At 51.2% G+C, this 15240-nt stretch overlaps 1 protein-coding gene across 1 annotated transcript; it reads right to left on the bottom strand.

Annotated features, from left to right (window-relative positions):
- Window positions 1-598: 598 nt before the first annotated feature.
- On the bottom strand, window positions 599-15114 carry GINS4 (GINS complex subunit 4 (Sld5 homolog)). Its single transcript, XM_010846368.1, has 8 exons — window positions 14940-15114; window positions 13827-13941; window positions 8732-8818; window positions 7553-7666; window positions 4432-4529; window positions 4187-4275; window positions 1742-1832; window positions 599-1650 (listed from the first exon to the last, which is right to left on the bottom strand). The coding sequence occupies exons 2-8, from the start codon at window positions 13920-13922 to the stop codon at window positions 1554-1556; spliced, it is 672 nt and encodes a 223-aa protein (XP_010844670.1). The 5' UTR covers window positions 13923-13941; window positions 14940-15114; the 3' UTR covers window positions 599-1553.
- Between the last annotated feature and the right edge of the window lie 126 nt (window positions 15115-15240).

Below are 15240 nucleotides of genomic sequence, written 5' to 3'. Positions count from 1 at the left end.
ATTCTTGCCTGGAGAATCCCCATGGACAGAGGAGCCTGGTGGGCTACAGTCCACGGGGTTGCAGAGAGTCAGACACGACTGAGTGACTAAGCACAGCACCGCACCAGCAGCCCTGCCTGCTTCTGAGGGTGCTGGAGGACCAGGGGGTCCTTGCTCCCAAAGCAGGAAGTGATCTGGGCCCAGACCGCCTCGCAGACCTCACGTGCACCCTTTCCACTGTTCCACTGCCTTCCAGCCTCACTGACTGCAGCAGAATTCATTTCTGCCACAGGGCCTTTGCACAAGCTACCTTTTCTTTGCCTGGAAAGCCCTTCCCTCTGAGCTCTGTCTCTGGCCCCTTCTTGTTATTCAAACCTCAGCCTAACTGAGTGAGATTAGCTGAAATTAGTGAGAGCCCCTCAGAGCACCCCCTCTAAGCATGCTGGTGAGCCCCTATTCTGATTCTCCATGAGGCACTGCTCCCACCTAGCAGAGTCAGTGAACCTCTCATCTGGGTGGAACCCCAGCACACTGGACTGTACCCGGCACGCTCTGCTCACTGAACGTTTTTCAATGAATGGCTGAGAAGGGTGAGAATGCTCTGGAGAAAATGAAGTACTGCATGAGATATAAAATGCTTTTACTAACGAATAAAAAACACTCCCCCCTGCTTTCACTGAATGTCTTCTCTTGGAAATGGCAGCAACATCGCACTGGTTACTCTACGAGGCTACATTGTGTAGATGGGAACCTGCCTTCCTGGGGAGCAAGAAAGGCTGGAACCCAGTTCCTCTGCATCATGTTTCAAGGGAAGACAATTCATCTGCTGTCTGTACATCCCTCCCTGGGTGACACTGCCCGTTCGCTGAGTTGCACTCCGTCCATTTCCCTGGAGAAAGTGAACGCGGGTCGCAGGAGCGCAGCTGCCGCTCTGACCAGGTCCAGGCCGGCAGGTGGCCCGCAGGCTGGCCTGCGGAGGCTGCGGCTTGGATGCACCTCATCAGACCACACGCTGGGGACTGCCCACGGCTCCTTCTGCCACAAAACCCAGATCTAATAAGTTTATTGGTTGGGTTGTGAGGCTCAGCTAAGCGTGACACAGGTTAGCTCTAAGTCCAAGAGGAGAGGTTCCAGAAGGTGAGTTTACACGAGTCAGTGACTTCCACAAAGGGCGGCCAGGCGGTTGGAGCTATTTACACTCTTCCTGCCAGGAGGGCTGAGCACATGCTCCTGCCGCTGTCAGGTCGGGCCCACGGGTCCCCTCATCACAGACAGTGATGGCTTTCTGTGAACTGCCCCGGCCTCACTTTCCTCAGTTCAAACATCACCACCAAGGGGGTTTCAGAGACTCCGGCAGCAAGATCAGCACGGCTGCAGCATCATCTGCTGATTCTGGCTGGAGTGGCAGAGCTGAGGACGAGTAAGGGGGCTGCTCTGAGCAGATCTCCATGGCCCAGGGACCCGCGGCACCGCCGAGATCACTGCTGTCCTTGGCACGGGGTAGCATGCAGGGTTTCCAAAAATGTGTCTTCTAAGGTCCCATGGCCTCATTTCTCAGTTAGTTATTTCCGGTTTTAAATTAGCTGTATGGCCCCAGAAGCGACCAGGGGTGCAACGGTTCTGTATCGCATCAAGTGCTGTGAGCCCTCCTCCAGGTCGATCACGTAGTCCCTGGAAAAGGAAGGGAATTCTGTACCCGCCCAGCTCAGCGGCAGCCCTGGTGGGACTGCTTCCCACCGTCCGCAGCGCAGGCATCACTCACCTCTGCTCGTCGTTTTCTGGTTCCACCAGGATGTTTTCTTGCCGCTCTTTCACTCTCAGAAACACGTATGCGTCTAGGTCTGGTTTGGGAACTGCCAGAAGAATGGTAACGTCATCAGCAAATGCTCAGCTAATAAGAGCAAGAGGGAAGAGCTGCTGAGATTAACTGCCTCAGTCACGAAGGGACCCTTGATAGAAAGCATGGTGGAGGGGCGGTTGTTGCATGGATTTGAGGAGAGATCTGGGCTCCTTCTAGAAACAGCCTACTTCCTGCAAGGTCTCACTCAGGACCCGCTTGCTGGACAAGTGGAGAGGTCTTAAGATAAGTGGAAGCCTGGGAGGAAGGAGTAAGGACCACTGGAGAGAAACATGCCTGAGAGTCTCAGGAGGACACAGCATGAGAACGGAGCCAGAAAACAGATCTGTGGAGAGGGCGGGAGGCTGGGATGTCAGGGAGATGGGGTCACATGGTGATGGCCTTGGATGTCAGGCTGAGGAACCCAGGCCACTGCTGGAAGCTGCCCTCCATGTCCCTCCATTGATCATAGGTTAGGCTGGTTCCCCTCCTCCTCCACCAGCCGCACCTCGTCAGGAAGAGCCCAGAGCCGGCTGCTCCTCCAGCCCTGCACTGCCAGCAGAGAGCCCCACCACCCAGTGGGGTCCAGAGAACCTGCTGGACCACTCAGTGTTCAGGGCCCAGCTCAGGTGTGGGGCTGCCCGTGGTTCCCCGTCCACTGAGAAGGCTGAGGATAACTGGCTGCAAAAGTCAGGCACAAGTCCCCTGGGCTGCTCCCGGGTTCTGGACCTCCAGAGACTCCAACATCAGCAGAGTCAGCTGGGCCCACTGGGCAGCTGCTGATTCGAGGAAACCCTCAAAGGATGTTAGGTTACGACAACCTTCCCTGACCCTGCCAGCAGGGTTTCCATGCTCCAGGGGCCTGAGGGGGACTCAGGGCATCTGGGCTGAGTGAGCCAGGTTCTGATCTGCCCAGGGCAGGCTGCCCCCTGCACAGCTCCAGTCCTGGGAGCCTGGCTCTGGTCCTTGGAAGGGACCTAAGACAAGCAACGCTTGAGTGTCAGGAGGTGCTGACCAGCATCAAGTAGAAGGCAAGGCCTGGGCCAGCTCAGGAATCGACACAGGCCCATCGGTGGTTCCCAGCTGCTTGAACCCAGTGGACACAACAGATAGTGCTGGGCAGGGATGAGGTTCGTGGCCCCCACTCTACTCATATGTGCAGACAAAGAGGCTGAACTGGACAGGGAGTGGGCCTTCTGTGTCCCTCAGGCAGGTTCTCCAAAATGACCAGTTCAGAGTTCCACAAACCCTGCTTGGGCTGGGCTTGCTCCTGGAATTGTGTCCCCCCAAATTTACATGTTGAAGCCCTGAGCCCCAGAACTTCAGGACAGAACAGATTTGGAGACATGGCCTTTAAAGGGCTAAAATGAAGCCATTAGGGTGGAGCGCTAATCCAATCTGACTGGTGTCCCGATAAGAAGCGGGACGGACACCGGAGTGTGTGTGTGTGGCAGGCCAAGGGGAGATGCCTGGGGGGCCCCGTGCTGTCAGCACGCTTGACCATTGACTCTGGCCTCTGGATCTGCGCAAGAATCCATGCCTGCTGTTCAGGCAGAACTGAGTACGGCGGCCAGAGCTAAGTCGCCGGCCCCCTGCAGCAGGGTTCACAGCGTGGCCCCCAGACTGGGTCGGGGAGAGACGTAATTGGGGATAAACATTCAAGGTGGGCTGTCCTAGCCTCAGTTTGTGGGCCTGGACTCCAGGCCCCCTGGGAGGTCCTGCACGGAGACAGGGAGCTGGCAAAGATGAGGTGTGGACTGGAGCCTACGTGCCAGGGCCCCTGCTGGCTGAGCCGACCTCAGGAGTTACCCCCAGGACCCCTGCCCCTCTGCTCAGCAGACTCTTGGGGGGACTGAGTGAGGGGGTGATGGCTGTGCCTCTTCTCTTTCCACCTCAGTTCTGTTCCCCTTTCCTTAGCCTGGAAATTGCTCACAAATAAAGATCAGGAGCCCTGAGGGACACCCTGGAGGCCTCCTAGCCAACATCCCCCCCATCCCCAGAGTGGGGAGACAGGCCCTGCACAGCCTGGAATCTGTGAAGGAGAGGCTGCCCCTCCCACCCACCTCACCCCTGCCCAGAAAACAGAGACCTTGGCTGCTTCCATGCCCAAAAGAGCCCAGCACAGCATGGATGCCCAGGAGGTAACTGAATATACCACGAGGCTGAGTCTACATTTGGAGAATTTCCTCTGAACCAGAAGAAGATAAAAGTGATGCTCAAGTGGCTACAAACGGCTACCCTGGTACCTGCTTTTAATGATTCTTGGTTTTTAACCCAGAACCCTTCCTCTCTGTCTCTTTTCTGCTCATCTATCTACATATTTATTTTCCTTCGTTCGAGGGAAGAGAGTGAAGCGAATGTTCTGCTCACCTGTCCTCAAGAGATCCACCTTCTGTAGATTGGGAGGCATGTGCTTTAAGGCCGTGTCCTTCAGATAGGTCTCTGTGTTAGCCAGGAACCTGAAAGACACACACCCAATGCCGTGACGACACACCCGGCGGAGCCGCCGGGGCCCCCAGACCCACAACAGGGGCCCTGCCACCGGCCTCAGGGACACAACCACGCAACCCACGCTCCAAGCCCGGGGGGATAAAGGTGGGTCCGCGCCGGCTCACTCTTTGGCAAAGACAAACTCCTCCGGAGAAAGGATGGAAGGCTCCTCCTCTCGGCGGGTCTTCTCCTTTTCAAGGATGTGAGGGAAAAACTTCTCTATCTGCGGGACAGGAAACACCTGTCAACGCTTCATGCCATCAGTTAGTTTGGTAAAGTGGGTCATCAAACATCTTGTCTGATTCCAGCGGCACACAGACAAGTCTCCTGAGACAGGTGGGGGTTAATCTAGAAAGTGACTTTAAAAACGGTGAGTCTTGGGCTTCTCTGGTGGTTCAGTGGTAAAGAATCTGCCTGCCAAAACGCAGGAGACACAAGTTCGATCCCTGGTCCAGGAAGATCCCACATGCCGCGGGGCAGCTAAGCCTGCGTGCCACAACTGTTGAGCTTGTGGCTCTAGAGCCTGGGAGCCGCAACTACTGAGCTGGCTACTGAAACTCTCAAGTCTTAGAGCCCGTGCTCTGTGACAACAGAAGCCACTGCAACAAGAACCTCGAACCGCAACTAGAGAGCAGCCCCCAGTCTCCACGACTAGAGAGCAGCCTGCACAGCAGTGAAGAACCAGCAGAGTCAAAAATAAGTAATAAATAAGGCAAGACTTGGGACTTCCCTGGTGGTCCACTGGTTAAGACTCCTGCTTCCACTGCAAGGGGCACAGGTTCAATCCCTGGTCGGGGAACTAGGATCCTGCATACCACATGCGGCCAAAAACAGGAAAAAAAAAAAAAAGGTGGGTCTTCATGGTTGAGCCTCTTGGTAATCATAAGACCTGCCTGCCTCACTTCAAGAAGGCAGGTTTCAGAGAATTCAGAGGGAAGACCAGGGCTTGAAAAAGCAAGACAGTTTAAAAAGGGTGAAAGGGTTTCATGAAGGAAACTCTGGAGAGACAAGCGGAAATGGAGTTTAAGAGGCAGGATGGGGCTGCAGCCAGCATTTCCGTGTAGCTGTACAGCTGTCCTTCTGCGAGACAAAGCAGACACAGGGGCGGGACAGACAGACACAGAACATACGAGCTGCAGAGGAGTGACGCTCGAATCAGAGAGTATCACTGGCAAGGATAAAGTCCACAAATGGGTGAGGCTTGGAAAACGCTAAGAACTACCAGAAAACAGGACAACAAAGCTAAAAGCTGCAGAGAGCTGAGTGGTCAGGAACCAGAAGGGCAGTCTCTTGTTTGGGGTCAAGGCTGTCAAGATCACCTGGGCCAGGGAAACGCCTTTTGCAAGAGGAGGAGCTGGAGGCCGAGGGAAGGCAGCGTTTATCCTCAAAGGGGTGAGGTCTTCCAGCTCAGAACCACTGTCTTGTAGGAGGAGTTAAATTCACATGTGTATGGGGCCTGAGTGTGTCTCCCGTGTTCATGTGGACTGTCATTGCTGCTGCACTAGAATGCTTACCATTTCAGAATCTCAGTCACTGAGCTCAGAAGGGGTGGGAAAGATAAGAGGCAGGCGCGTTTCCTGATTTTCAAATATACAAAGGAGGAGGGGGATCGTCAACACAGATCAGGGTCCTTCAGGTCATACGTGTTATTGTATTTGAATAAATACTGGAAAAGATAGTTTGTGAACTCACAGGAAAGTGACTGGTGACCGTGAAGAGGATTCACCCAACCACACACACAGAAAACTGAGCGGCCTGGTAGCTGAAGGTGGGCAGAGGCAGGCTGTGTGTCTCAATTTGTTCCAAACAGGCGGTACTGTCTCTGATGCCTTTGTGGACAAGCTGGAGCAGGGGTGGGGAGACTGGTGACAGTACAGGCTAGAGACTCATAGACAACTCAACACTGGTTCAGTGACGGATGCTGACCCACGGGGAAGGCCCAGGGGACCCATGTCTGACTCTGGCCCAGTCCTATTAACGAGCCACGTAAGACCTCTGATGACACACTCATCAAACTTGCGGAGATAACGAATAAACTAGGTGACGAGATCGAGATCCAGAGACCAGGGAACTGCCCAGCTTAATAAGGAGAAGCTTAAGAGGGACAAGTTTTGAACTCTACATGGAAGGATCAAAAATCAAGCCATGCAAATATAGGACAGTGACAGGAAGGGGTAATAATCATGACAGCTGAAAAATTACATAAGAGGCTGGCACTCATGGAAAGTGCAGAATGAACCCAGGCTGTCACCATCAGAGACGCCATGCGACCCCGGGTGGCATTACTCCCAGTCTGATGTCCAGGAGAAGGGAAGTGACCATCCTGCTTTTCACACAAGCGACCAAATGACAAGAGGAATTCCATGTTCTGTTACAGGTGGGATAATTTAAGGAGAATACTGACAAATGTTTTAGGGAAGAGATCAGGAGAGTTAAGGGAAATAAATGGCTGAAATGTTTAACTGAGAGGACTCTGATGAGCCTTTGTGAGCGGTCCTCAGAACTGGAAGTGACCGCACGTGGAAGATGGTACATCGGGGATCATGGTGATCCCTGAACAACAGGGGGTTTGGGGAAACCACACCTTCGACCCCAACTCCTTGAATAACTCTGCAGTTGGTGCTCCGTATCCAAGGCTCTGCACCTGCAGATGCCTCAACCGTGGACCACGTTTATAGCACATATTTACTGAAAAGATCCGTGTATCAGTGGACCTGTGCGCTTCACACCTATGCTGGTCAAGAATCAGCCGTATTTGCTTTGTCGTAACTAAGAGGACAAGTGGAACCAAATGAGAAGAATCTTCAAGGAGGTAAGAACCTCCCAGGGTTAAAACAGACATCATACAAAACACTGAGTAAGAATTTTTGCAGTTCTGTTTTTATAAGTCAGATACAGCTGCATGTCATTATCACGGTCCACATGACACTGCCTGAACGACATGCAAAACACTTCTCAAGACGAGGTCCCCTCTGGTCAGTAGTCTGTTCAGCCCCTTCCAACACCTCCACCCTCAGCACTGCCCCGCGGTCACTCCAGGGGGCGCCATTCTCGCAGCAGGAAGACTGAAAGTGTCCCCGGAGGAGGAGGCCGACGGCCACCCGCGCCTTTCGTCTGCTCCTCCAGGACAATCTGTCGCCCTCTTGACTCTGGCTCCCCTGACGTGGGGCCTGGGGAGTGCTTCCAGGCCCGGGACGCTCCCAGCCCCCACCCAGGACCCTCAGCCCCCACGACAGGCTCCCCGACCTTCATGAGCCGACAGCGCAGGTAGCTGCTCAGGACAAAGCGGATCCGCTCCATCTCCATATGATGGATGCTGACCTTCAGGTCCCCCTTCCTGGCCCTCTTGAGATTTTCTTCCTGTTCAGAGAGAAAAAGAAGTTTGTAAAGAAAAAAAAAAACGAGAGTCAAAGACTAAGAACGTTTTTTTGTTCAACCTGCCTGCAGTCCGCGAGGACCGTCATCATTGGCAACACCGAGGACTCGGAGGCTACACTGAGGTCAGAGGAGGACAAAATACTCCCTGTGTAAGAGCTCTCATCTTCTTCTCATCTCTTAATTATACAAACAATACGTGACCACAAGCTCATGACACAGTGCAAGCAGTACTCATTCACTTTTAGAAAAAGACCATTTCAATAGAATCTGAATTTGGTCAGTCAGAAGAACTCCAACCCGAAGAACTCCAACCCAAGTGTAAACTAGATAATACAGCAGGTAAGAAATGTCTAACGGGTCTTAAAAGCAATGTGAAAACACCAGTTGAGAACCTGTAAAATACCAACGTTTTAAAGCTAGCCTGAGGCTGGTAGTGGCTGAAACTGGCTCATCTAAGCCGAGGACCACATACTCAGGGGGCTTCCCTGGTGTGGCAGTGGTAAAGAATCTGCCTGCCAATGCAGGAGACGTGGGTTCGACCCTTGGGTTGGGAAGATGTCCTGGAGAAAGAAATGGCAACCCACTCCCACGGACAGAGGAGCCTGGCGGGCTACAGTCCACGGGGTCACAAGAGAGTCGGATACGACTTTGCGGTTAAACAACAACACACTTAGAGGCTACAGGGCCAGGCTGGTAAGGAACGTAGAGAGGAGGGCACCCAGGGGCCGGCGGCCTGGGGGGCATGCTGGGAGGGGTGGTCCCTGCCCTGCACTTGTCAGCTGTTCTCATGCACAAACGTGGGAAGGCTGAGAACAGGTTTTCAGAAGCTGACATCCCTGGGGTATCATGGGAAGCTGACTTCCAGATGTTCCCAGGAGCTCCCAGGCTTTGTAAGCATAGATAAGGAATTTAACATTAAAAAAACTAAAAAACAAAAAACCCCAAACTAGGCTGGACCCAACAAAACAGATTTGCTCTCAGACTTTCACTGCGCTCAAACACCTCCTAAGGGTCTCTCCTTTGGACCCTGAGGCAGGCACTGCTTACCATGTGTTCCAGCTGCTCCATGACACATTCTACGATTTCAGACTTGTTTTCCAGCAGCTCAGGGGCAAACTTTTCATTCATCCAAGCCTAAGAGACAAAGCCAAAACAGAGCATTACTCACCATGGAGCAAAATAACCCTGTGAGTCAGCACATACCCCTAAAATCACAGCGACCTCAGCAAAGAAAACGACCAGTTGGAAATACTGGGAGTGCTTTGAAGACAAGTTATGTTTAATGACGGCTTCTTTATTTCCTTTAGTGGGAAGCCTGTGTCCCTAGCACACTTACAGCTGAGAGTAACCCCACGTGGTGTCCACAGGTCTATACCCGATATTGCCCACCAGGGGGCACTAGCACCCTTCCATCCTGAAAGATGAAGTTGAGCTCTACAAACCTCCCATCTCTTCCTTCCTGAAGCTTGGTGCACTTTACAAATACTTTTTCACTTATCACTACAATATCTGAGAGGAAACGGATTCAGGTATCCTTTTATGTTATTTGCTAACTGCATAAGAGTACAAAGGATCACAGATGAAAATGGAAACTCATCTGTTACGCAGTTGTGGAACAAGAGGTTAAATCCCTAATTTATGACTCAGGCCCAGATGCTTGGTACACTTCAGAAACCACCAAGGCTTAGGGAACTGAAATACCCGCAGGGGGCTGAGGAACCCGCACTTATCTTTCAATCACAGAAAATTTAGTTTTAGCATAGCTCAGAATTACAGGCCAGGCAAGCTCCATTTATCCATTTTGACACCCTCAGCCTCTGTTTCTCCAGTCATCACCATCCAGAAGCATTATTAAATACTGGCTATTGCTACTACAGCAAAATTTTTTCTTTTTTGTTTTTCAGGTGTTTAGGCTTCTGGAATAGTTTGCAGATATATAAAACTAACCAGAAAGAGGGTCTGTATTTTCAAGCAGCATAATGAATGAGAAAAGATCAAACTGTCAGTAAGGACTTACAGCAGGAGTTTTTCTTTTAACTGACTTTAATATACACTGTATAGGTAAAAAAAAAAATTTATGAAATACATAAAATGAAAAACAGCGGTAAACAGCTGAGTGCACATAACTTCACTAAAGAATACCATCTTTTTATAAGTCCCCTTGCCTCTCTCCCTCCCTCCTCAAAGGTGATCATTAACCTGAATTTAGGGTTTAATTTTCTGTCATTTCACTACATCTGTTTGTATCTCTACACGGTGCTTAACAACCTTCCCATGACAGGGCACTCAAAGAAAAGACAATGTTTGTATGGTACGCTGGGCAAAATGGAGGAGATGTGGGGAGATTTCTCATGTACAGTATGAAATCATGATAATAAAAATACATAACACTAGGGGAAGTTTATACTAGTACAAAAAGTCCAAATAAAATCTTGTCAAAATTTTTAGTGAAAATCTTGTGTTTAAGTTCAGTCCTTTAAAATCCAGCTCTGTGTTTGAAATGACTTTGAAAAAATTTTAACGACAATCTGTTTGTCACTGTTACTGGGAGGAAATGTGCCCGCCTCCACTGCTCAGTTTATATGTTAAAGTCCTCACTCCCAGCGCCTCAGAAGGTCTTTGGAGATGAGGTCTGTAAAGAGGTAGTTAGGTTAAGATGGCGTTGCTGACTCAATGGACACGACTCTGAGCAAACTCTGGGAGATAAAGGACAGGAGGCCTGAGAAGAATCGGGCAAGACTTAAGCTCAGTTCAGTTCAGTTCAGTTGCTCAGTCATGTCCGACTCTTTGCCACCCCATGAATTGCAGCACGCCCGGCCTCCCTGTCTATCACCAACTCCCGGATTTCACTCAGACTCACGTCCATTGAGTCAGTGATGCCATCCAGCCATCTCATCCTCTGTCATCCCCTTCTCCTCTTGCCCCCAATCCCTCCCAGCATCAGAGTCTTTTCCAATGAGTCAACTCTTCACATCAGGTGGCCAAAGTACTGGAGTTTCAGCTTTAGCATCATTCCTTCCAAAGAAATCCCAGGGCTGATCTCCTTCAGAATGGACTGGTTGGATCTCCTTGCAGTCCAAGGGACTCTCAAGAGTCTTCTCCAACATCACAGTTCAAAAGCATCAATTCTTCGGCGCTCAGCTTTCTTCACAGTCCAACTCTCTCGTCCACACATGACCACTGGAAAAACCATAGCCTTAACTAGACGGACCTTTGTTGGCAAAGTAATGTCTCTGCTTTTCAGTATGCTATCTAGGTTGGTCATAACTTTTCTTCCAAGGAGTAAGTGTCTTTTAATTTCATGGCTGCAGTCACCATCTGTAGTGATTTTGGAGCCCAAAAAAATAAAGTCTGACACTGTTTCCCCATCTATTTGCCATGAAGTGATGGGACCAGATGCCATGATCTTCATTTTCTGCCTTAAGCTGCTGAAGGACAAACTGGTTAAACCAGAGGTTAAAATGCGGTCGTTAGGGGGCGCCCTAATCCAATGTGGCCGGTGTCCTTGCAGAAGAGTAGGAGGCGGATTCGGAGCGACTCGAGGGTCAGTCCGTGGGCGCCTTCTCTTCTTCGTGGACGTTCACTCTCTGTGTGAAATTATCTCCAGGGAGGAAAGAGCACGTGAGGACACGGAGCCAGTCGTCTCCAAGGCCAGGAGCGGGGCCGCAGGGGAGACCGAGCGTGTCAGCCCCTGAGCTTCTCTCAGAGGAGCCTCCAGAAGGCAGAAGACACGCTTCTGCTGTTGGAGCCGCCCCGCCCCGGTACTTGTTAGGCAGCCTTAGCAAACTCACACGACCGTTAAGATGAGAAACTCTGTGTTTTAGGCAATAAGTTTGAAATCTTTTTTTTTCTACAAGCATTCAGGAGTATCCTACACGGGCTCCTGGAGCCGTGCTCACCAGTGGCCGGTCAGGCCACCCCACACAGCGGCTGTCCAGGCGGTCGGCCGCCCACAGAGCATCACTGCAGGAGAGCCTCAGGCCCCGGGTGCAATTCCTGCTCACCCCCTGCCGAGGCCGTCAGATCCACCGTCCTTGGGTTGCCTTCCGAGGAGCCCTGAGGACACTCAGAAGCCATCGGTCTGGGGCCCCGCTGTCCCCGAGGACCGGGGCAGCATCCGGGCCCTTGCGGAGCCTCGGCCTGTGCGGCCGCCATGCTGGCCAGCTCCGCCCTGGACAACAGCCTGGCAGGGGTCTGAGCTGTACAGTTTCCTTAGCAACCATCGTTTGCTCTTCTACATGATGCTCCTGAGAGCTATCTCTGCGGCGGCAGGAGCTTTTATCCATCTTCCTACTCTTTTCCCCCCTCTTTATGTGTATATCCCTTCCTCTAGGTATGCACCTGAGAAGAGAATAATTGGGCCATGGGATATGTGTGCCTTCTTCAACAGAAAATGACAAGTTATTTTTTAAAGTGACAGTACCACGTTTCACATCCACTGTGGTATGAAAGGGAACGCGTCAGTCGCTCAGTCCTGTCTGACTCTTTGCGACCCCAAGGACTGCAGCTCGCCAGGTTCCTCTGTCCATGGGATTTTCCAAGCAAGAATACTGGAGTGGGTTTACAAGTGTGCCAAAGGCTCTACACTCTTGCCAACACTCCCTACTGTTCACCTTTTTCATTTCTGCCCATCTGATGGGTATGAGTGATATCTCACTGGGTCTGAAATTTTCAGGGTGTCTGTGAATCTCCAGATAGTATATGCACAATTCTGTGTGAGTGTACATGTGCATTGCTCTGGGAGGAAATGCCAGAGTTTTCACCAGATTCTTAAAAAGGTTTGTGATAGAATTTATTTTTTCAAGGATTTTTGTTTGTTTAATACATCTGAAAAGAATGCATATACAAAGAATTGAGATATAAGAAAGCACTGGTTCAGCACTAATGAGATCTATAAGAATTAGGATGTGGGGAAGATTATGTAACATTTCTAAAACTTGGAAATTGCAACCCAAATAAGCTGATAGAATCTCTGTTAACACTTACGAAGAGTCTTCATAAGACCTTCCCCAGGATTTTTATTAAACTAGAAAGCCTCACCTGGCTGCTCCAGGGTTTCTCATATACAAAACAGAAATAAGGGGATTTCCCTGACTGGTTAAAATTACGTTCCTTGGGTTTTGTCACTCACAATGGCATGTAGGGCAGGGGAGAATGAAGAATCCTAAAGTAACAGACACAAGAGAGTTCTGGAAAGGGGGCAATTGCAGGGACAGCAATAAGGCAGCAGGTGGACTGAATCAGAGAGACCTGGGTCACTTCCTGGCTCTGATGCTGTCTGTGGCCCTGGCGAGTTACTCTACACCTCTCATCGCGAAGCTCCAGTTTCCTCATCTGCAGAGTGGAGATAACACAGTACCTCCCTCAGGGGGTTGTGAAGAGCATTACTGCTCACGGCTGACACTCAGTGAGCCCTTCACATGCCTCAGTCTACACTCAGTACTTTACGCACGTCATGTCACTCAGTCCTCACAACAACTCCATGAGGTAGCCACTACCATTACCTCCACCTTATAGTCAAGGGCACGCTAGACACAAACTATACAACCTGCCTATATTTGTAAAACTGACCAGAGGCACGGAGGGATTTAAACACAGATAGTCTGAACTCTTTAACTACCAAGGCTTCATGAGACCAGAAATATAAAGAACCCTGACACACGAGTAATACTCAATAAACCACAGTGACTATGACTAAAAGGAGAAACATCCCAGGAGTGATCTGAGGCAAGCAGTAGAAATGTACAGAATGGCTGGCAAAAGAAACTGGAGGAAAAGGAAGGATGAGACCAGTTTTCTCCTAAAGGTGTTTTAGCATTTTCTAGAACTTTTAAGTCTCTATCAGGCACTTCTGTAGTCCCCACAAATACCAAGTAGATCCTTGCTTTGTGAACCGTTCTTGTAACTGTCCCCAAAGCTGACCTTTACTGGACCCACCTGAGGATTCTGTGTTCGACATTATGAAGTTTCTATCTGGCTGTGCCTATACTTCCTGCTTCTGTGGAGATGGTAAGACACAGTCTCTTCTCTTCTAAGAAGCCTTGAATTCCATCCCCTCATTTCTTGAATCCTGACATTTGCAGCGCTGGACTAGCTAAAGAGGCTGTGCTTGCAGTAGGGGGATTCCATGTGGGCTGCTTACCTGCTCCAGCCGGTCGATGAGCTCTGCAGGGGTCAGGACCACCTCCTCACTGTCCCCATCAGAGTCCTGTCCCAAGAGGTCTGCTTCCTCTGCCATCTTCTCTGAAACCAGGAACCTAATAAATAAAAGAACCCATACTATGCTGTGTGTTTGTATTTATTTGCAAGAACACGCAACTATGGTACCTCGGAAAAAGAGGTTTACGTGGATTGTAGACGCTCTTTGGCAGTGGCCAGAGAGTTCACTGGCTTTGGTTTTGTAATGCGTTGCCTCTTCCTTCAAATCTTAGGTCAGGGATCAATTTCTCAAAGCCGTCACTCCTTATAAGGGTTTCCACGTGCTCGCTGAATAGAGCACCAATTACATCTGTTTGCCTTCCAGGAGGAGGTCCTTTCCGCAGTGGCTGCACTGGCTTCGGCTCTAATATTAATCGTGGCACCTCTCAGGGCTGGGGACACAATGATCTGGCCGGTCAGTGACTCAGAGGCTTAGGAAGATGGGTGATGGAGACGTGGTGGCATCCTTGGAGCCTCAGTCAATTCAGTCAGTTCAGTCGCTCAGTCGTGTCCGATTCTTTGCGACCCCATGGACTGCAGCATGCCAGGCCTCCCTGTCCATCACCAACTCCCGGAGAGTACCCAAACTTATGTCCATTGAGTCGGTGATGCCATCCAACCATCTTATCCTCTGTCGTCCCCTTCTTCTCCCACCTTCAATCTTTCCCAGCATCAGGATCTTTTCAAATGAATGAGTCAGCTCTTCGCATCAGGTGGCCAGAATATTGGAGTTTCAGCTTCAGCATCAGTCCTTCCAATGAACACTCAGGACTGATTTTCTTTAGGATGGACTGGTTGGATCTCCTTGGAGTCCAAGGGACTCTCAAGACTCTTCTCCAACACCACACTTAAAAAGCAACAAATCTTCGGCGCTCAGCTTTCTTGGAGCCTCAGGAATTCCGAAAGCACATTCCTCCCTGCTCCCCTCCTGGCATCGCGGGCATAGGGTCACCGCCTCCCCCCAGACGCACGCGCACACACACACACACACACACACACACACACACACACAGACACGCGGCGAGCGCGCTTCCAGTGGGCCTACGCGAACGCTCACCCGGGTCGGGGCAGGCTGCGAGGCCCTCCGAATCGGCGGGGAGCGACGGCAGGACGCTCGCGGGAAGCAGCCCGAGGAGCAACCGGCCGCGGAACGCTTGGCTCGAGCCGCTTCCCAAACAGACCAGAGCGTTCACTTCGCAGATCCCGCGCTCCTCTCTGACACTTCCCGTGCAGGTGCAACGTCACCGCGCACTAGCGACGCTGTCCAATCACGGCCAGGAGGCCCCGCCCACCCTAAGGGCGGGGCCTGCGTGCCCGCGGCCCGCTTTCCCCGCCCCTTCCCTAATGGAGGCGGCGGG

Source organism: Bison bison, unplaced genomic scaffold (genome assembly GCF_000754665.1).
Source record: "Bison bison bison isolate TAMUID 2011002044 unplaced genomic scaffold, Bison_UMD1.0 scf7180017864236, whole genome shotgun sequence".
NCBI classification, from domain to species: domain Eukaryota; kingdom Metazoa; phylum Chordata; class Mammalia; order Artiodactyla; family Bovidae; genus Bison; species Bison bison.
The sequence above is the reverse complement of the archived record's forward strand: the minus strand, read 5'-3'. Positions and strand labels throughout refer to the sequence as shown.